The sequence below is a fragment of the Scyliorhinus canicula genome, chromosome 20 (assembly GCF_902713615.1).
Source record: "Scyliorhinus canicula chromosome 20, sScyCan1.1, whole genome shotgun sequence".
Classification (NCBI taxonomy): domain Eukaryota; kingdom Metazoa; phylum Chordata; class Chondrichthyes; order Carcharhiniformes; family Scyliorhinidae; genus Scyliorhinus; species Scyliorhinus canicula.
The window spans coordinates 53,976,037-53,999,614 of NC_052165.1; the positions used below are offsets into that span (position 1 = coordinate 53,976,037).

The following is a 23,578-nucleotide window of genomic DNA, read 5'->3' on the forward strand; positions in this document are numbered from 1 at the left end:
AATTGTTTAAGTATTGGCAAAGGAAGTGATGGTTCTGGATGTTTTGTTTCATCTAAAAAAAGTAAGCAAACAAATGAAAATTTTATAAGAGATACAGGAGCAGATCAATCTTTGATGGTAGCTGATAATCCAATTCTATTGCAGGAAGTTTTATGAAGGAAAAAGCAAACCAACTGCGGCAGCAATTTGGCCTGACCAAAATGTTGGACAAAGCTCCCATCTGCAACAACCATAGGTTCACACCAGCACTGACTGACGCCACCTTCAAAAGGTGGGGGCAGGACGGAGGGACACTGACAGTCAGGGACCTATGCACGGACGGCAGGATCATAACACTGGACGAACTGACAGAGAAATTTCAGCTAGCCAGGGGGAACGAGCTAAGGTATCTGCAGCTTAAAAACTTCCTACGAAAGGAGACAAGGACGTACCCACAACCGCCACGACAGACTCTACTGGAAGAAATACTGGACGCAAGCATACTAGACGAGGGAAACTGTAGTGACATGTATGACCGACTGACAGAAAGGGCCGACACCGTACTGGACGCAATAAGAAAGAAATGGGAGCAGGACCTGGGGATTGAGATAGGGTGGGGACTCTGGAGCGAAGTACTGCATAGGGTCAATTCCACCGCCACGTGCGCAAGGCTCAGCCGTACGCAGCTAAAAGTGGTACATAGAGCCCACTTAACAAGAACCCGAATGAGTACGTTCTTTCCGGAGGTGCCAAGTAGGCCCGGCCAACCACACCCACGTGTTCTGGTCTTGCCCCAGATTTGTGGATACTGGACAGCCTTCTTTGAGGCAATGTCCAAAGTGGTGGGGGTGAGGGTGGAGCCATGCCCGAAAGTGGCGGTCTTCAGGGTTTCAGACCAGCCAGATCTATTCCTGGGGAGGAGGGCGGATGCCCTTGCCTTTGCCTCCCTGATCGCCTGCCATAGAATCCTGTTCGGCTGGCGGTCAGCAGCACTACCCAAAGCTGCAGACTCGCTGTCCGACCTCTCCGAATCTCTCCAAATGGAGAAAATCAAATTCGCCATCTGTGGGTCAGACGACGGCTTCCACAGATCGTGGGAGCCATTCACGCGACTGTTCCGGGACCTGTTTGTGGCCAACGAACAAGAGGAAGAATAGCCAGGTAGCCAAGAATCAGGGGAAAGTAGCCAAGGCATGAAAGGGAGAGATAGACTGGGAGGGAGGGAGGGGGGGGGACGGACGGCTAAACCTGAGGAAAGAAAGGTGAACCACGGGGGGGGGTCAGCTAAACCTGAGGAAAGAAAGGCGAACCATGGAGGGGGGAGGGGGCAACAAGAGAGGGGAACCAGCAAGGTGGGGAGGGGGGGGGCAGGGAAATGGGAGTCGGAAGGAAAGCGCGGGATACCAAAATGTGCATGACATCTCCAGGAGCAGGGAATGAGGAAAATAAAGACGGAGGACGGGAGGAGCAGCAGAAGCGAGTGACATCCATCCGGGAGAAGCAGGCAACAACAACACGAAACACAGCCAAGTATCACACACTGTAATTATCTCCCCGGCACCCAAATATAAGTTTGCCTTCCCAATCCACCACGCCCCCCCCCCCCCCCCCCCCCCCCCAGCAAACAGTCTCCTACGTACGTGGTGTAAATAATTTTGCCAGGTGTACAGAGCTGCCGCTGTCGAGCTGGTGCACAATACCCTACCAGTTATTCTATTTCATATTTTATTGTATTTTTTTTTACTATGTACCATTTCCTTCTCCTTGGTATGTTGGGGTGTGCCCTTCTCTTCTAGATATATATATATATATATATATATATGTTTCTTATCCTGTGTTCACAACGGTAATTATACCTTGTTCAAAAACCCAATAAAAAACATTTATATAAAATGAAGGAAAAAGCATTAGTAAGAGGTATTAATGGAAGGAATGAACCTGTTTCTTTAACAAGCAACTGAGGGGAAACCTGATTAACACAGAAAATCAACTTTCACATATGAAAGAGGAGTTTGTGAATAAAAAAAGAGAATTGACAAAACCAATTGAGAATCAGTCAGGAAAAGTGGAACGTCTGACTGTGGGCTTGAACTGCCTGGAGGATAAACTTGAAAAAGCAAACCTAGCAAAGGTTGATCTTCAGTTAAAAATTGGTGAACTTCAGGCACGGAGGTATTTATGAAGTATCGCGGAAAATGCCTTGAAGAAGAAAAGACGGTTCTGTTAAATCATAATAATTGATTGGATGCAGAATTAAAAAACAAACCTAACAAACTGTTCATATTTTATCACGAGAAAAACAATGCGATTTGTGAACTCCAAAGCAAACTGGAGGAAATGAAGAAGATGGATTGTCACAATTAGAAAGTTGTTCCTGTGAATAAAAATTCATTTTTGAATATTGATACATTTAAGCAAAGAAATGATCCAAGTAATATTACTTGATGTATCAAAGTCAGTAATGAACAATAGGAAAACAACTGAAGTACCTGCACAATTGGGAATCATCAACCAGAAGTCCTGAATTCGCAAAGTTAACTTTCTGAGTCAATGACCAGAGACTCTGATTTAAACACTTATTGATGATACAACACAAGATCATAGAATCATTTACAGTGCAGAAGGAGGCCATTCGGCCCATCGAGTCTGTACCGGCCCTTGGAAAGAGCACCCTACCCAAGCCCACACATCCACTCTATCCCCATAACCCAGTAACCTCACCTAACCTGTTTGGACACTAAGGGCAATTTAGCATGGCCAATCCACCTAATCTGCACATCTTTGGACTGTGGGAGGAAACCGGAGCACCCAGTGAAAACTGACGTAGACACAGGGAGAACGTTCAGACACCACACAGTTAGTCACCTAAGCCAGAAATCGAACCTGGGACCCTGGAGCTCTGAAGCAACAATTTGAACCACTGTGCTACGATGTCGCTCATGTAGTAGCTGGAATAAAAGCAAGTGAACAGCAAAGACCATTCAAACTTAGAGAACTGGACAGAGCTAGTTCAGAACTTGCGCAAAAAGGTTGAAGGATCAGAATGACTATGAAACTTCAGAGAGAGGAAGTGACTAACATGGCTCAAACTGAATTGAAAAGAACTCATTTGAAATGGGACTGGGGTTTGTGCGATGTCCGTTCATCTGTTGTTGCAGCATCTGCATGGTCTTGCCAATGTACCACGCTTCAGGATATCCTTTCTTGTAGCGTATGAGGTAGACAACGTTGGCCGGGTCGCATGAGTATGTACCACGTACCTGGTATTCTCATGCGTAATGGTGGTACCCATGTCGATGATCTGGTACATCGTGCAGTGATTGCCATGGCAGGGTTGTGTGGTGTCATGGTCGCTGTTCTGAAGGCTAGGTAGTTTATCTCGGCCAACGTTGTCTACCTCATACGCTGCAAGAAAGGATGTCCCTAGGTGTGTACATTGGCGAGACCATGCAGACGCTGCAACAACGGATGAACAGACATCGCGTGACAATCGCCAGGCAGGAATGATCACTTCCTCTAAGCCTAATGCAGCTCAAAGTGGTGCACAGAGCGCAACTGACCGGAACCCAAATGAGCAGGTTCTTCCCGGAGGTGGAGGACAAATGTGAGCAGTGCCAGAGAGGCCCGGCCAACCACACCCACATGTTTTGGGCTTGCCTCAAGCTTGCTGGGTTCTGGGTTCTGGACATCCTTCTCCGAGGCAATGTTCAAGGTTGTGGGGGTGAGGGTGAAGCCATGCCCAATAGTGGCTTTCTTTGGGGTATCGGAGCAGCCAGAGCTACACATGGGGAAGGGGGCCAACGCCCTTGCCTTCATTCCCTAATCGCATGCCAGAGAATTCTGCTTCGCTGGTGATCGGCAGCACCACCCAAAATTGCAGACTGGCTCGCTGACCTCTCGGAATTTCTCCACCTGGAAAAGAATAGGTACGCCATCCGAGGGTCAGAGGAAGGCTTCCTGGATACTTGGGGGCAGTTCGTCGGCCTGTTCCAAAACTTGTTTGAGACCAGCATCGAGGAGTAAGTCAGGGGAAAAAAAAGATGAACCAAAGGATTGCGCAACCCAGTGGGTGGGGGGGGGGGGGGGGGGGGGGGGGGGGGGGGGAGATCATAGACTGATCCAGAGGGCAGCGAAACGTATGTACAGTTAGTCAAATGAGGGACAAAACAAACCTCTCTGTAAAATAAAGCAAATTAGCACGGCCAAGAAAAATGTAATGTATATAAGTAACAACTGTTTATAAATGAGAAAAGCCAATAAAAAGATTTTCAAAAAAGAAAAGGAATGTTCCCTTCCAGTCGGGGAACACTTCAGCAGTCAAGGGCATTCAGCCTCTGATCTCCAGGTAAGCGTTCTCCAAGGCGGCCTTCAAGACTCGCGACAACGCAGAATCGCCGAGCAGAAACCTATAGCCAAGTTCCGTACACATGAGTACGGTCTCAACCGGGACCTTGGATTCATGTGCATTACATTCACCCCCACCATCTGGCCTGGGCTTGCAAAATCCTACCAACCATCCTGGCTTGAGACAATTCACACCTCTTTAACCCATGATTATCCCTCCATTTGCTCCGTCTGAATCTGTAGACTTAATTACGTGCAAAGACTTCCATTGAAAGTATCATATTGCATCTTTGACTTTGTCTATATATAAATATGTTTCTGGAACCCACCTCTTCATTCACCTGAGGAAGGAGCTGCGCTCCGAAAGCTAGTGATTCAAAACAAACCTGTTGGACTTTAACCTGGTGTTGTAAGACCTTTTTCTTGTATGTTTTACATCTATTTGTGAGTCATTTATGAGTTTTGATGGATATTTAGAATATAGGAAATGTCTCATCCCACTCCCCTAAAGTTGATTTGATTTTCTTCAATGTGACCTTGCATGTTTAAGCAGTTTGCTTTGACTCAGTTCAAATTGCAAACTTTCCCATTCATTGAAAGTTAGACAGATAAGCGAGACAGAAATTAGCTAGACAGATTAATGCTAACAGCAAAGGGTTCAATCCCTGCTCCAGATGAGGTAGACTCAGGGTCTGCCTCCTTGCCCGGGTAAAAATAAATATCAGGGCACTTTGCGAATAATCACCAAGGACCTGACTTTGGGAAGAGAACTAAAGAAGGCAACTTAGGCCCGGTTATTTGGTTAGGAGCTAGAATGCACTGCCTGACAGTATGGCACAGGAAGATCTAAAGGCACAAGAAGATCTAATATGACTTTCAAACAGGGATTTGGATCAGCACCTGAAGTGAAAGCATTTGCAAGGCTGAAAGCAAAAAGGTTGTTCTTAGATAGAGGTGGTATGAACACAATTGGCCAAATTACAGCCTTCTGTGCGATTCCATGATTCCATAATTATTTGCAAGTATAGAACTTTGCCCTCCCAGCACCAATAAGGCATATGGCATTCATAGCAAATGACGTTCAGCATCCATCTAAGGCCACAAAGCTACGAAATTGTAAGAACTCCTTTCCTTGCAGAAGTATGTGTGCCGTGATGCCAGCGTGCATCCTGGGCAGAGGACAGACTGATCTGAAAGGAAAGATGGGAACACACCATCATCACCTGGTCCAAATATCACAATAATAGCGACCAAGTCCAGCCCAGAGACATTGAACCTCCAACCTCACTGTTACATCAACAGAAACACTGACTCCATCATCTCCACATAAATTCCCCAATATGTGTAATCCCTGTCTGAAGTATTTTTTTAAATTCAGTGCATCAGGATTTGGAATACAAATGCAAACCCCATGCAACATCTAACATAGTTAGTTTTAGATAGACTGGAAACCAATACATAATAAGCAGTATATGATAAACATGTTTGAGTATATAAAAGATCTCTTTCAGAGAGAGGAGTGGACAGAATGATAGTTATTAAAATTATACATCGAAATAGGAAATCAAACATTGCATTTGCTAATCGGTTGCAGTTCTCACCCTGGCGAAACTATTTAAAAGCTTTCTCAACAGATACAAATTTATAGAAAAATGAAATTCCATGGTAAGTGTTAATTTTCCAATAGAGAAAATATTTATAACTTTCAAAAGTACAGAGTCAAAGTGGAATCAAATAAAACCAGCCACAAATGCAACATAACAATCGGCAAAAATGCAATACCAGAAAATGAAAATATGTGACTGGTGTAGTGATTTTTCAATAGATAGTTTGATCAATAGATAAAATGGATAAATATATAGATTGATGCATAGATAGTTAAAGGTGGATAATTGTGTTTAAGCAGTAGACAGGACAAATGACTAAGAAAAAGAGACAAAGCAGCAGGCAGGTGGAGAGACCGATAAATATTTGGGGAATTTGCTGGATGGTAAATATTTTCTTGCCCGTAAGTGATGGGTAAATTACAAAACAGAGCTCATCTCTGACTATTTCTTACCCTTCTGCCAGCTTCATTGTTCTGCAGATTCATTAGTGTCCTGGCATGATCTTCTGACCCTTTGGGGTAATTTTTCTCCCTCTCCCTAGCATCCACAAATTCTTTGGCAAACCGGTAGCCATATTCTGCATTGTCCCCACAGCCTCCCCACAGCCAGTCCCGGGGAAGGTCTTTGGGCCTGGCAGCACGACTGCAGCCACAGGTTGAGAGTTCCCCTTCACGACATGCACGACTTATTGCATTTACTACGCCAGCTGCTGAAATAGAATATGTGAAGGCAGTCTCCCGGCTCCCTGAAATCAGACAAAACAAGTTATGGTCAATGTAGGTGTAGTTGCAGCATTTATACATATAAATATATATACCAACTGTATTTCCACTTCACATTCCCTGGTCTCAAACAGAGGGTCAAGAAGTGTGAAAATACATTAATATTTGCTTTGTCTTATCTCTGTACACGTAAATACTTCTTCTCAGTCTTGTTGTCAATAATTTTTGCTACTTCTCTCTTAAAAGCAATTAGATACATTGGTATGCAGTCGCATGGATGTCAGCAGCTGTCCAATGACTTACATAAGTGTATTTTTATGCATAATATAATAATTGTTTATTGTCACAAGAAGGTTTAGTTGAAGTAACTGTGAAAAGCACATAGGTGATCCTAAACAGTGAAGGTGTGACTTTAACTTATGTAAGTGGATGGGTTTTGATGGAGATAAAAGAGGGCCCTGAATGTCAATATGTTATTGAAACTTGGAGGGCATTGGTGACCTAGCCTGATTTCTACAAAAGTAAACTTGGGAGTGATAGAATAATGACCAGGTCTGGGATTCAGATATTTTCTCTTCGAGGTCAATTTCACTGTCCCATTACTGTCCATGCTCAGGCCAGCTAAATCAGCAGCAATAAACAATCAAACATAGTTCAATATTCTTGAACAAGCTCTTTTAATTCAGTAAATACACATATATCAGAATTTATACTTGTATACTAGTAATTGCTCATGGATAGTCCAGAGCATCAGTTCAGATGTTTGTCATCACTCCACTGTAGCCTTAATGTGACAGCAATTTGTCTGTAATACAGCAAATTTACTGAATCAACAAAGTCTGACACAAGGCAAAAATACTCACAGATCTAATCTTTGTACACTATTTTATAAAACTTGCCAAGCCTCAAAGATCTTTGTATACTTTTTTTTATAAAACTTGCATAAAATGAGTCTTGAGTATGTCTCCATTATTTGTGTTCAAAAACATATATTTTGGTATGATAGACTTGCTTAAGAGCACTTTGATACTTTTCCTTCTATAAAATCTTTATTTTCTTAGTTGTTTTCAAGGTTAAAAAATATATCCCTCTCCCTTAAGCTGGACTTGATAGTGCTTGCTACCTATATTGCTATCTGTGGCTGCACTAGTGTTTCTCACTATTGAGTCTCCAATCATCATTAATTTGAACCTTTTCAGGTCGATAGCAAAGATACCATATGCCTTATTGAAGAAGAGCAAACATTCCTCTGGTGGCGTAACCAACTATTATTCCTCAATCACTGTCTCCAAGATAAACATAGTTTATCTGATTGTTGCCTGTGGGGCCTTGTTGCCATGTTTGCATCCAATACAACAGTGGCTACATATCAGAAATCGAAACACTTCGGGACTCCTGCTATATAAATGCAAGTTTTTGTTCCATTGTTAAGTCTAGTTGAATAAGATTGAGAATTCTGACAAACTTAATAAAGTACTAAAATGTACAATGTTTTAACAATAAACGACAATATATATTTCCATAGCAGCTTTAGCCTAATGAAAGCACTTTGTAAAACAAAACATGACACCAAACCACAAATACCGCAGAGTTTTGGATGGTTTCAAGTTTATACAGCGTAGAATGGAGGAGACCAGCCAGGAGCAGTCAAGTCTCGAGGCAATGAAGGCTTGACTGAGGGTTTCAGCATGAGAGACATGATGAACTGAGACAGGACAAAGCTGGATGATGTTATGCGGGTGGAAGAAGGGATTATATAGAGATTGGAGATTATGAGTATTAAGGCAATGTTAATGTGATTGAGATTCAGTTCTAAAAACATCTAAATTAACCAATGAAGAGTAAAATTTAATAGGTGCAGCCACAAAACAGTTAATGATATTCATAAAGGCGAGAGTTCATTATATAAATCAACAAGTAGTCTTTTAATGATTAATGAATGATATGCAATGTTTGGCTGTTATTAATATTTGAATATGATACTAAACAAGGAAATCTTTCTCTTTTTTCGTGAAGTTAAAATTCCTGAAGAATCGATAATGTACAGCCTTATGAAACATGGTAACAGCCATAATGTTGACAAAATGGATTAGGGATTTTTGTTCTCAAGTTTAAGGCTAGAGTGAGAAGAAGATGAATTATCGTTTACAGAAGCAGATCAGGCAAGAATTGACAGGCTGGTCTCTTTCCTGACAAAGAGGCCAAGTAGTGACTTAATAGAGGTTTTTAGAATTATAAAAGGTTTTGATAGAATGGATACAGGGAAAATGTTTCCACTTGGGGGCGGGGCACAGGGGAGAGCAAGGAGCCCATCAGCATAAGATAGTTACCTCGGAATCCAATAGGGAATTCAGAAGAAAACATCTTCACTGAAAGAATGTTTCAAGCAAATCCTAAACTGCATTTAAGAGGAAGCTAGGCACGCATTTGAGGGAAAAGGGAGTAGTGGTTACAGTTGTAAATTGACAAGGGACAACACCGGAGAAGACCCGAGTGGAGCAGACAGACACTGGTCTGTTCCATCAATCCTGGGCAATCCTATGTAACCATTTGATCTGATAGATAATTTCTGGGATATTTGGAAATGAACCACAGTTTTGATTGAAACACATGGTGAAACTATCAGTCAGCTTTTCCCAGTTACTTAATTCACAAGCCCCGGAAAGAAGGAAGGAAGACAGACAGGGAAGAGTGATCTCCCATGAGTGAGGTATAAATACTTCAATACATCCAAATGGCAGGGTATGGTATGCTCTGGCCAGAGACAGGTCCTTGGCAACTGAGGCTTCATCCTGAGCCGCTTGTTTGGCAGTTTTTTGACGGGGGTAAGTTACCATTGCCTTGCAGTCTCAGGGGCAGGTCCTAACACTATCTCAGCTGGAATAGGAATCAAATCTATGCTTTTGACGTTCTTCTGAACCCCACGCTAGCCATCTAACCAACCGAGCTAACTGGCCCTACATCTAAACACAACCCAGATAATTGAAGGAGGTGGACTGCTAATCTGATCACAGAGTGAATTGGCTTTGGTTTCCAGGTCATTTCCCTGTCAGAAGTCTCTTTGTTTCCAACAATAAATTGATACGAGCAGGGATCTACCAGAGAAACCTCATGAGGCCAGAAATAAAACAACAGCGAACACCACTGTTCCCTGACAAAACCTGGAAATTGATACTGCTCTAAAAGAGGCGATTCTATCTGCAGTTGCTGTAAGAAATGTTTTACTAACTCACCTACTTCATTGCGACAACTGAAACTCAAGCAACCTTTCAGTGTTGATTCAGCATCATTTTAAGCCATAGCCTGATATTTTATATAGCCGTATGATAAAAGTGAATATTTTAGATAAACTCACGTGCTCTAGTTTCCCCTATAAACGTCATTTCTATCTGCCCTAATCCCTCTGCAGAAATCCAGAGTGTGTTCTCAATGACCCCTTTGCATTCTCTCAATGCAAACTACGGAGGAATTTGAACAACCTCTAAAAAAAGCGATGGACCTTATTTACCAGCCTCAACAACAGTGAGCAAAGTGCAGGTGCACAGCTCAGACTCTCCAGCTATGGTTAAAGTTCAGTAAAACGAGTGAGAATAATACTGAACGCACCGTAACCCGTCACTTTTATTTTATGGATGAGTTTTCCTGACAAGGCAATCATCTGAAAAAGCATATTCCCGAAAGCAAAAGCAACCAACCTTTCCCAATACTCCTCTGCCCCAAACACACCTAAAGAACTCCTGCAACTCTGGCCAAATTCCCAAATCCATCTGCCCTGCATATGGAGTTCAGCTCCATTCTCTCTCCTCTCTGGCGCTATTGTACATTGCTCTGTTTATCAGAAACCTCAATCTCAGCCCGGATTTCTCGAGTCCCTGTCACTGGATAATTGCATTTCAAAAAGGCAGGGACAATGCATCGAGGCGACACCTTCCCATAAACCCGGGCTAATGACCGCAGGCTCGGGTTTTCCACACAGGGAAAGGTTCGGCTGCACTTTTGTTGAAAGGAGGATGGCAGCACAGCGGATCTCACACAGGCGTGCTAAACTTTTGTTTCATTGAAGCATTTTTTTTTTGTTATGCAGCCAAGTGGAAAGTCTCACCTATCTGCATGACCCTTCCAAACACAGAGATGTTATCCACAGTGCTGCAGTTCCACCGCCTCTGTCTGAACTGGTACTGGCATTCCTTAATGCCAGTCTTCGCCCCCTCTCCAATATAAACCATATGATCCTGGTACAACTGGCACAATTTCCGCTGGCCCTGTGACAAGCCGTTCAGTTGACTGCAGAGAGGCTGGGCTCCGATAATATACATCTCAGGCCGTTGGATGGGGTTCATAGCCAGCGACCTATGGCGGGTGAATAAACACAAGGAATTAGGCGATTTGGAGAAACTGGTCACATCTCAGATTTATGTGCTGGCGTTAGTTGGTTTGGATTTTCCTTGAACAATGTTGCATTTACTAAACCGACAACATTTTTAGCCCCAGTGGTTTTCTTCAAACGGTTGGACACGGAATATAAAAGCAAAATGCTGCAGAAATCTAAAATTTTAAAAAGAAACAAAGTACTGGGAAAGCTCAGCAGGTCTGGCAGCAGCTGTGGAGAGAGAAACAGAGTTAATGAAAGGTGGTTGAGCTAGAAAGTTAACTCGGTTTCTCTCTGTATAGATGCTATTTCCGGCAGTGTCTGGGAGGGAATGCTGCAGTTAACGCTGCGATAGTCAGGACTTGGCTGAGTAAATTGCCTGAAAAGTGTATATTGGAGCAATCCCTTCCACATGAGCATACACATATCATCTCGTTCTCAAGAAGCCATCTTAAAGAACACTTCTGAAAAGCTGAAACAAAATACTCGATATTTTCTAAAATACCAAGAAATTGAAAGCTTTACCTCATATACTTTACATTGAAGTAAAAATATTGAATTAAAAGCAAAATACTGCGAATGCTAGAAGTCACATTGGACTTGAAATGTGACTCCCTCTCCACAGAAGCTGCCAGGCCTGCTGAGTTTATCCAGCATTTTCTCTTTATACATATATTTAAACACGTGGAATTACATTGTGAGAGACGACATACAATTGCTTGTCGACCTATGTCTGGGGTCTTTAAAGAGTTAATTTGTCAGAGATCGCTGTGTCTAGCTGTGGGCAGTATACGATCCTTCCCACATTAACAGGCTAGCATATAGCCGCAGGTATATAATCATAGAATCATGAAATTTACAGAGTGGAAGAAGGCCATTTGGCCCATCAAATCTCAACCAGCCCTTGGAAAGAGCACCACCCTATCCCCTACACCAAAAATAAAAACATATATAATTATCCACTCTCCCAAAGCTTGATTGGCATCTTAAAATTCCGAATGTGACTTGGCTAACAGAACTCCATTAATGCAACTCTGCCACATATTCAACAAGATTTAGCAACGATGTGCATCTTTACCTGTACATATATAGACTGAATCACCCACCCTCGAATTTAAGTATGATTCATCGCCAAATCCCGACAGCGAAGTTCCTTCCCATCCAAATCGAGAGTAAGTTAAACTCCAAAATGTTCAGCCACTTACCACCAAGAGTTTGCCTCCACCAAGCACTGGGAACAGCTGGAGAGCAAAGCGGCAGCCAACAGGACGCGAAGCCCAGTCATGGTGAGCCTGGCCGGGCTCAAACCTGCACGAAGCGCTCCCTGCGCCAGCAACCGTCCTGCCACCGTCCTCTGTAAATAAAAACAAAGCAAAGGCATTCAGCCCAACACTGCGAGCAGTCCTCCTCCACACGCCCGCTGACTGGAGTTTCTCTTATTATTTAGTTCAGCCGTCCAGCCTAGTATCTGCTTTACAGTCACAAACTGAAGTATCTGACTGAATCCGAGCGAATCTCTTATTAAACACAAGACTTTTTATGAGGGGCCATCTCCTGGCTCCGATTGGTCAGAGACTGTCACACTAAATAGGAAAGGATTTTTTTTTTAAGCCTGGCATCTGAAAGTGAGTTTACAATTTGTAACAAAACAGCAGCGTGCTGAGAGGGACATCTCCCGCCAACCCATTCGGGGTTTTATTTCCTCCCTCAGAAACCTGGAGAGGTCTGTGTGTGACAACAACACAAAAGTGGAATATAACTAGTGTTCAGACCTCAGGAGGAGGAAGAAGGGGGGGGGGGGGGGGTGAGAGGATCCAAGAATGAACAGCAGCCAACAACACCACAGCACTCCTTCCGAGCAGGTCTCGACCACCAGTGTTAACCAAACACCAAATGGGTCCAGATTGTGGGTTGTACAAACACAATATCCTGGGGTTGGAGGATGATACACCAGCATACCACAGCTAGGCCAAGAAAAGCGCCTTTCCATCTGCTGAACCGTTCAACAAGCAGAATAGAAATGTGGCGGCAACTGCCTTGCTGCCCATCTAAGGAGCTGTCTCTATTCCATACCTGACTGGAATGGGATGAATTGAAGGTCGGGGAGATGTCACATTCTTTCAACTTCTTCAAATACTATTTCCAGCACAATATGCATTGGGCTATTAGTAAAGTAGCCAAAGGACGAGCAGACCTTACACACAAGCTTTATATTTAAAACTGCAGTCACAACATCTGCATTTCATTAAACAATAAATTGATATAAAACAAGTAAAAAGGACATTTCATGGAAGTTTTTGTTTTAGAGCGGGCCGGGGGTGCTTTCCCAGAGACTGCACAGCATCAATGATGAAAAGCCGACTTGGCGAACTTGAATTTACTCCGAGGGTTAGTGGGCTGAGATTGTGTAGCTTGTGTTTGGGCTCGGGTGTGGAAATGATCAAAGTGTAGACTGCAGTTCTCCTGAATAGCCATTGTATTATGATGCAGCGAGAGTCCGGAAACAACCTGGCCTCTTCCAGCACCAAGCAGTAAGGACACACATCCAACCCTTCCCCCCCCACAAACACCCCTTCAAAAAGAGCCTTGCATATATTCATCCCAGCTCCAGCAGCCCTCCTGTAAATCGGAGCGTGCTAAAATCTAACAGGATTCTAACCTGATTAAAGGGCTTCGAAAAGGTTCCGATTTTTCGTGGCAGCCGAAGAAAAAGGATCTGAAAGCGCAGACAGAAGAACTTCATTGCAGGGTACATCTGGACAAGTCTGTCCTTGTGTCCACTGTTCGCCCTTTCCCAAATTTCTAAAGCTAACACAAGAGTGTCATTCTTGCTAACCTTAGCGAGTGATAACTGGACAATACTGATACAGTGACTGCCAGTACCGGGGACCGTGGACCGTGTCAACTCCTGTTACTGAATGCTCAGTGGACAGGATGCCTGAAGTGGAAGGTGATGCAGGAAGCGGTGACTGAGCAACTCTGAGGCGAGTTTTGCCGTCTCTCTCACCTGCAGACTACACCGGACAGAGCCACACCGTCCAACCCTCCACCTGCAGAGCAGATGTTAACCTCCCAGCCAAAAATAGTCAGAACACCAGCCTCTCAATGGCCCAGAAAGAAAAAAAACCCGATCTAAATTCCTCAAACACATAGTGCTCACATTTAACATTCGCAGGAGCAGACGTCATGCAGATTGCTTCGAATATTATTATATCAGACTGGTTTGAGAAAGTAAATCTTAGCATTTAAATACTGTCCCTTACAAAGAACACATTATTGTCGCGCGAAGTGATAAAAGTATCATTGGGAACAAGATGAAGGAAAGAAAATACAAACTGTATCGACCTATTGACGTCATCACCATTTAGATCTACCCTGCTCAAGATTAAATTGTATCCAATCATTGAATTGTAATTATCAAATTTTAACATGTAACTCGCGTAAATTTGTTTCCTTGGCTTTTTGCAAGAATTGTAATAGCCGAAGCGTCCTTCTGTGTTGTGTACTCTCCCCTGCACTTACATCTAAATATGTAAATGATTCAGTTCTGTCATTCATTCCAGTGTGCTATCATAACCTCCTTTGAAAATATTCCCACACAACACACAAGGAATAATTATGTACAATAAAATAATGCTCAATGTCAGAACCAGTCGCTCTATTATCTCCTACAGATGTGCTAAGTTAGAGGTATTTTCATATTGATAACTTATATTCTGGGTCTTCTCAATATTAAATGTGCAGGCACGTAACCAGAGAATAGTCTGTTCACATTGTACATAGTGTCCTCTTTGGGGATCTACCCAAAAAGAATAATAATGAGTGCATATATATATATATATATATATCCTTAACTTCCTCCATTCTTGCTATGAACTGACATCTGCCTTTAACGTTGATAGCTCTGAAATGCACGTTAGAAGCGCGTTAGAAAATCGGCACATTTTGTTCTGTTACAGATGGTTCTCGAAACGACTTGTACCATAAAAAAGTAAATGCGCATGAAAAGTCTTTGACCGCTTTAGGTAACTAAACTGAAGATGGAGTAAATGTTACAATGCAAAGATGTAAACATCTTAATTCGCACAATGTACCGCTCTGTTAATAGATAAATGCTGATGGAAGCTGGAGGTTATGAGAATATTTACAGACTTAATTGGATATGGTAGCTATTCTTGTCTGCCAACAATGTCCAATTCACTCCCGATTCCACGAGGTGGCGCCTTGTTAATCACATTTCAACTTGTGCAGCCGAACGGAAGAGTGGGAACTGCGGTTTGGAACAATCAGAATGAGCAACTTATTGAATCCGACATGTCTGACAACAAGTACTGTTGTAGATTAATGAGGAGGGCGTTGTCGCCTCCCAAAGCGATGGCCATGAGGTGAGGAATCAAAATCTTCTCTCAGATGGTGGTTGGCCTTGGGAACTCTCCTCCACAGAGTGCAGTGGAGACTTATTTAAAGTTGAGTTAGACAGATTTTTGATCAACAAGGGAGTCTAGGGTTGTGGGAGGGGGCAGGAAATTGGAGTTAAAGCTACAATCAGATCAGCCACGATCTCTTCATCATCGGACTCAAATTTGGATAATGTGGAGATCTTCTGTGTTCAAGCTTTAATCTATTTCGCAGACACCGGCAAGGTGTCTGAAAATCTGAATGTCAGATGACCTTTTTCAATGCTGGCAAAGGGGCCAAACACGTGTGTCTAACAGAAGGCGACTCACAGCATCGGCGTTGGCTATCCATGCTCCAGGGCAATGCTTAAGGGAGTATTCGTTGGCCACCAGTAACAAGGCTCAATGTTGGATCGAGGCAGATATGGGGGGATTGCTTTATCCTCTTTGAAAAGGCACACAGACAGTGAGCTGAGGCCGGGATCGACCCGGGTCCTCGGCACCATGAGGCAGCAGTGCTAAACACCAAGCCACCATGCAGCCTCCCTCTATGAGATCCCCTCTCACTCTTCTAAACTCCAGTGAATATAATCCTAACCAATTTATCTCCTCGTATGCCTTCCCAGGACCATCATTGCACTCCCTCCATGGCAAGAACATCCTTCCTCAGATGAGGATACCAACACTGCACACAATACTCCAGGTGTGGCCTCACCAATGCCCTATACAATTGCAGTAAAATTGCTTTGGGTAAGTGGAGAGAGCTAAAGAGGTGAGGGGTGGAATATAGGGTGTCTCTATATACAGACGTTACTTTATGTTACAGACCCAGTTCCCACTATGGGTGATATAATGACGCTATCGAGGAGCTTTGGTTCATTTTTTCTACTGGCAGAATTTGGAAAAGAGTGAATGTTTTCCGGTTAACCGCCCAGGGAGGGGAACCAACTTGGGAGTGTTGCCTTTTCACTTAGCCAGCTCTAGCTTAAAATATCTGCGAGTGCAGGTGGCCCATGATTGGGCCCGGTTGCATGAATTTAATTTTTGCAGGTCTGGTAGATATAGAATTTATTCATAGAATTTACAGTGCAGACAGAGGCCATTCAGCCCATCGAGTCTGCACCGCCTCTTGGAAAGAGCACCCTTCCCAACTGCACACTCCACCCTATCCCATAACCCATTTACCCCACCCAACACTAAGGGCAATTTTGGACACTAAGGGCAATTTAGCATGGCCAATCCACCTGACCTGCACATCTTTGGACTGTGGGAAGAAACCGGAGCACCCGGAGGAAACCCACGCACACACGGGGAGAACGTGCAGACTCCGCACAGACAGTGACCCAAGCCGGGAATCGAACCTGGGACCCTGGAGCTGTGAAGTAATTGTGCTAATCACTATGCTATCGTGGTTACGACTTATCTGCAAAAGTGGGACAACCATCCACCTGTCCCTGGTGGGCTGAGACCAGTCTAACAAAATATATATTCTTTCAAGGTTTTTGTTTTTGTTTCAATGTCTCCCTATCTTACTCCCTAAATCTATTTTTGGGAGGGCTAATAGGTTGATTTTGTCCTTTATATGAGCGAACAAGACTCCGAGGATCCGTAGGGTAGTTCTTCAACAGGATAGGCAGTCGGGGGGCCTAGCACTGCCGAAGTTGCTTTATTATTGGGTGGCCAATGCTGAGAAGGTGCTGGGGTGGTGCAGTGACCCAGATACCATATGGGGACAGATAGAGTGAGGCCATGCAGTGTGTCGAGTCTGATGGTAATAGCCTCGCTTCCGTTTTCTCTGGCATAGGATTCTGTTTTCTCTGGCTAGGTACTCCTCAAACCTACTTTAAGAATATGTCGACAGTTTAGGCAACATTTTGGACTTGTGTCGCAGCTGGCCCCTATCTGTGGCAATCATTTATTTGAACTGTCCAGACTGGACACTACGTTTGGGATGAGGGAAAGGAAGGGTCTGGAGAAATTCGGGGATTTGTTTGTAGAGGGACGGTTTGCCAGCTGGCAGGAGTTGGTGAAGTTCAGGCTGGGGTACGGACCCGTTCAGGTACCTTCTGTTGAGGAATTTTGTGCGGATGGCCTTCCCAAAGTTTCCCAAGCCACTACAGGTGTCTCTGTTGGAAAGGATACTTTCGCTGGTGGGGTCGGAAAAGGGGAGCACATCTGGTGTTTGTGGGCAAATTGTGTCTGAGGACTCGGGGTTGGCGGATGGAATGAACGTGAAGTGGGAGAGGGAGCTGGGTCCTAAAGTGGATGATGAGGTGTGGAGTGAGGCCCTCCACAGGGTGAACTCCACAGCTTTTTATGCACAGGGCGCATTGACCAAAACTAGATTGAGATTTCTTTTTCCGGACGTAGAAGACAGGTGCGAGCGTTCCAACTGAACGCCTCATGCTTGAATCCATAAGGGCAGCACGGTGGCCTAGTGGTTAGCACAACCGCCTCATGGCCCCGAGGTCCCAGGTTCGATCCCGGCTCTGGGTCACTGTCCGTGTGGAGTTTGCACATTCTCCCCGTGTCTGCGTGGGTTTCGCCCCCACAACCCAAAGATGTGCAGAGTAGGTGGATTGGCCACGCTAAATTGCCCCTTAATTGGAAAAAATAATTGGGTAATCTAAATTTAAAAAAAAAAAAAGAAAAAAAATGCTTGAATCCATAGAAGGTGGAGCTTTCCATGCAAGGGTGGTGAGTTTGAATGCGGTGAGTGTTAAATCCCCTGAGTTTGATGTTGGATTGTGATCCTGAATTTGTACCACTTTCTTCTGGCTTCATGAGGCCATGGCGAAACCTTTTCGGAACTGGCAGGAAACCAATTAAAGCAACTACAAAGGCAATTAAGCTATTCTTTATCCCTGCATTCTGACTGTCTCTGGAAGTGCACAGTTTCCACATTGTTTCGAAATCACGCCCAGCTTGGTGGGGGCAAGTGCACAACAGGATATAATTGTTGACTGACACTGATCTGCCAGTGTAAAGGCAGAAAGTTGGCAGATCTGTGGTTAGCCACAGCACTGACAGGAGTAGTTCTTTCAGTCTCAATTGTTTACTAGTTTTGGAAATGGCAACGGGGTTCACTGTGCTCAATATCAACTTCTTGCCTGTGAGACTTTCCTGCAATTGGGGGGGGGGGGGGGGGGGGGGGGGGTGGCTACCTATACTGCATGGACTCCTGAGGAGAAAATGCAGCTTGCTCTGGCCCAATAGACAGACACAGGGGCAGTTCCAGCAGCAGTTGACTTCTCTGTAAACACATTCTGCTCCTGGGACAGAGAGGATGGACACAGAGCTGCACCTCAAGGGTATCCCTCGCACAGGGTTGATAAGCAACGGTCAGCTTCCTTGACTTATTTGAGCAACTGTGCCTCAGAAGGCTCAGACTTTTGCAGCAGGCCGTCTCAAAGTCTCTGTCAAGGGAGGTAAGTGATCATGCATTGCCTGTGGTTGTCAATGTGACCACAGTTCTCAATTTCTCTGCATCTGGTTCCTTCCAGTGATCTGTTGATGACATCTGCAAGATTCTACCATCTACAGTCCACATGTACATCACCGGGTCACTGATATCTTTTTTTGCCAAGGTCGCTGCTTAAATTCGCTTTGTCATGGGTGAGGCAAGTCAAACTCCGGGGGCTGTTAGCTTTTTAAAAAAAATTTAGAGTACCCAATAATTTTTTTCTAATTAAGGGACAAATTTAGCGTGGCCAATCCACCTAACCTGCACATCTTTGGGTTGTAGGGGTGAAACCCACACAGACACAGGGAGAATGTGCAAACTCCGCATGCACAGTGAACCGGGGCCGGGATCGAACCTGGGTCCTCAGCGCCGTAGGCAGCAGTACTAACCACTGCATAACCGTGCCGCCCTGGGTTTAAGAGTCCATGAGGGCCATACCAAAGATTTCCTCATCTGCATTTTTAGGCTAATCAGTAAGTTTGTACTTCTCTGTCTGAATGGATGGGGCAAGGACTAAGAAATGGGCATGCAAGAAGTGCCTCTGCTTTCTCAATGTTCCCTTTCATGACCCATCTGAACTTTCCTGATAGCCAGGAGCAGGAGGGTACTTTGCTACATGTCAGTGAGGTGGTGAACCACCAACTTGTGACTTTGTTCAATCCTCTGTAAATTAGCAGTCAAAATCTGCACTCCATTTGCCACATATGATTTTACAGGAGGTTGATCATTCTTTCAATAGTGGTGGTCATTATTTCAAATGCCTGAGCCATTATAGTATTTATGCTGTTCTGTAAATTCCTTTTCATGGACAACCCCCAAGGGTCTATGTTCAGCTGAGCAGAGCTTGGTGTTCCCTGCAAACTCTGACACTGACTCTCCACTGCTGCCTATGTCCAGCACCTGTTGCTTCTCACGTGATGTGCTCCTCAGCATGTGCTAATCTACCTGTGATGCTGCGTGATCTGTGTTGGAGGAGGGTGTGCAGCAGTTGTGTGAGTTCTGGCACTGCTCTGAGTAGTCCTTGGGTACTTTCCTCATCTCCTCTGTTAAACCCACAGTCCATCTGTGGGAGTTTAAAGATTTATAGATTTCATAGAATTTACAGTGCAGAAAGAGGCCATTCAGTCCATCAAGTCTGCACCGGCCCTTGTAAAGAGCACCTTACTTTTAAAAATATAAATTTAGATTACCCAATTCATTTTTCCAATTAAGGGGCAATTTAGCATGGTCAATCCACTTACCCTGCACATTTTTGGGTTGTGGGGGTGAAACCCACGCAAACACGGGGAGAATGTACAAACTCCACAAAGAGCTGGGATCGAACCTGGGCCCTCGACGCCGTGAGACAGCAGTGCTAACCACTGCGCCACCGTGCTGCCCAAGAGCACCCTACTTAAGCCCACACCTCCACCCTATCCCCGTAACCCAGTAACCCCACCCAACATTTTGGGGCACTGAGGGCAATTTAGCATGGCCAATCCACCTAACCTGAACATCTTTGGACTGTGGGAGGAAACCGGAGCACCCAGAGGAAACCCACGGAGACACGGGGAGAAAATGCAGACTCCGCACAGATAATGATCCATGCCGGGAATCGAACCTGGGACCCTGGAGCTGTGAAGCAACATTGCTACCCACTGTGCTACCGTGCCACCCACAGATATGAATTAGTGAAAATAGATGGACTAGGGTTTCCACGTTAACTTTGTTCCGATCATGCCATTTAATATATTAGTGACATAAATTCAACATCGGTAAATATTAAGTGCCAGTTGCAGTCCTTGAGTCTTATTTGTTGAGATTAAAGTTTGAGGAGGAGGCGGGAGAGAAAAGAATCTGTGTGTTAGTCAGAAAAGTACTGTGCGGGGGGATGCTGGGAGGTGAGTGAGTGATGGCTACCAGCTGAGAGTTGTAGGACATGCACCTTTCTGAACCTCATTAAATCTTTTGCTGCATTGGAGTCCTGAATTCCACACACTTGCTGCTCACTGCTGCCATTCATTAGCCACTTAAAGTCCTCAATTGGTCCATGGCGAACAGGTTGGTAAAATTGTTAAGGGTAGGCACAGGGAACAATTCTCATGGCGTGGCACCCAATTTTATGCCCTCTGCCCCTCCCCCACTACCTGCCTACCCACCCCAGGGGTGATTACCCGTGAGATGTAGAAGATACCTTTGCCCACCACAAAACGCTTCCTGTTGGAGATGTCCACTTCACCCGTGTACAGCGAATACAGGTGCCTTTGTGTTCTGTGGTTCAACTCAGGATTCAGTGCTCCTCTTGAACCCACATTTTACCATATCATTGTATACAATAATTCCACTAAAGTTCATTATTTTCTGTGCTGAATAAATATTTATTAATGCAGTGTAATATTGGATTAAATATATAATCATGTATTCAAATAATATTTCTAACCTATCAAAAGTGATTCCTTAATTCTTCATTTAAACAGCATCAGACTGTTTTGGGAACAAAATGCAGTAATTCTAATGTTGCTAATTATGTAATGTTAATATAATGGGGCAATTTTTGTGTTGAGTTTATAAGAGGGCAGTTTAGATCCATCCCGATCTTCATCCCCAAGGCCTTTTTCCAAAACATAGGCAGGTTAATCATGGCATTTGTGTGTGTGTGTGTGTGGGGGGGGAGAACCCGAGAATTCCCAAACCGACACTTCAAAGAGAGAAAGTCAGAGGGGGCCTGGCTCTATCGAACCTACAATACTACCACTGGGCAGCAACGGCAGAAAAAGTGAGACGATGGGTACAAGAACCGGACACAGATTGGGTACAAATGGAGGCGGCATCCTGTAAAGGAACAATACTCCGGGCCCTGGCCACAGCAGCACTCCCATCCTCCTCAACAAGGTACACAACGAGCCCAGTGGTAGCGGCCATGCTGAGAAAGTGGACCCAGTTGAGACAGCACTTTGGGATAACCAAAATGTCCCTTATGGCCCCCATCTGCGGCAATCACAGACCCCCCCCCCAAGCCATGCTAGATACCACCTTCAAAAGATGGAGGCGGGACGGGGGCACACTGACGGTCGGGGACTTCTACGTAGGGCACAGAATGGCGTCACTGAACGAACTGACGAGGAAGTGGAAACTAGCAAGAGGACAGGAATTGAGACACCTCCAAATAAAGCACTTCCTCCGCAAACAGACAGTAGGGTACCCCGGGGCCCGAGAAAGCACACTACTAGAGGACCTGACAGGCACAAACAGCGAGAATGGGGAGCTATGTGGGAAAATATATGGACAGCTACCGGACAGAGCTCAGACACCACTGGATGGGACCAGTCAGGAATGGGAGGACAAACTGGGTTGAAGAAGGATACAGAAAGACTATGGGTCCTGACAACATCCCTGCTGTTGCATTGAAGGCTTGTGTTTCAGAACTAGCTGCACCTCTAGCCATGCTATTCCAGTACAGCTACAAGTGGAAAATTGACCAGGTATATCCTGACCATAAATAGCAAGATTTCCAGCCAATGCCTCCCCATTAGCCTATTCTCATTCATCAGCAAAACAATCAAAGGTGTTATTGTTATCAAGAGGCACCTACTCAGCAATAATTTGATTCTTTGTTTGGGTTCCATCAGGGCCACTGTGCTCCTGAATTCATTTTTTTTTTCTAAATTTAGAGTACCCAATTCTTTTTTTCCAATTAAGGGGCAATTTCGCGTGGCCAATCTGCTTAGCCTGCACATGTTTGGGTTGTGGGGGCGAAACCCACGCAAACACGGGGAGAATGTGTAAACTCCACATGGACTGTGACCCAGAGCCGGGATCGAACTTGGGACCTCGGCGCATGCGGCAGCAGTGCTAACCACTGCGCCACCGTGCTGCCCTCTGCTCCTGAATTCATGACAATCTTGGTCCAAACTTTGAGCCTTTGTATTTGCTTTTCATATAATGAGGTAAGGGGAGAGGGAGTGGGAGGCAATCTCTGAAATCCGGGTATTCTTAAACCATGGACTCCCAGTACCTGCTCCAACCTTTTATTAAAGAGCCAGCTTTAAGCAGAGCAGGGCAGCTTTAAGTGGTGCTAGCCACTCTCAAAACTGCTGCCTTGCTGATTTGTTTGGGCAATGAACAATATTGTTAGCATTGTCAAGATATCATGGAACAAAGTAAGCAGCATAAAGTTGGAGCGCAAAACTGGATTTATTGCAATCAACAGGCACAGGTTAATCACACATCACAATTCCTGAGCCTGTTTTCAGGTACTGTCCAATTTAACATTCATGTCTTTGACTGAAATTTAACAGCTTTTCATTACTGAAGCGTCTGACCTATGCTATAATTTCCACTATCTACCCTGATTAAAGTGATGGCTTGGCTCGAACCATCAAATCACATCTTGAGCTGTCTCTCTACTCTTCAGCATCTTTTCCTCCTTTGAGCAACTAACTCTGTTCCATCCCTTTCACTTCATAGAATTTAGAATTTATTGTGCAGAAGGAGGCCATTCGGCCCATCAAGTCTGCACCCTACATCAGCCCACGCCTCCACCCTATCCCCGTAACCCCACCTAACCTTTTGGGCATATCCACCTAATCTGTGCAATTTTGGACTGTGGGAGGAAACTGGAACGCCCGGAAGAACCCACGCAGACACGGGGGGGGGAAGGTGCAAACTCCTCACAGACAGTCACCCGGGACCCTGGAGCTGTGAGGCAGTAGTGCTAA

General features: G+C 44.6%; 1 protein-coding gene across 4 annotated transcripts in view; it reads right to left on the reverse strand.

The window, feature by feature from the left end:
• The window catches only part of wnt5b (wingless-type MMTV integration site family, member 5b), a 186,235-nt gene that overhangs the window by 23,557 nt on the left and 139,100 nt on the right, over nt 1–23,578 (reverse strand). For 2 of the 4 annotated variants that reach the window (XM_038780022.1, XM_038780023.1), the window contains exons 2-4: nt 12,227–12,375; nt 10,755–11,002; nt 6,383–6,675 (exon numbers count right to left, since the gene is read on the reverse strand). In XM_038780022.1, the coding sequence (XP_038635950.1) occupies nt 6,383–6,675; nt 10,755–11,002; nt 12,227–12,375 (690 nt within the window). Of the gene's footprint in view, nt 1–6,382; nt 6,676–10,754; nt 11,003–12,226; nt 12,376–13,680; nt 13,738–14,028; nt 14,047–23,578 lie in introns of those variants that run through there. The other 2 variants (XM_038780021.1, XM_038780024.1) reach the window with 2 other exon arrangements.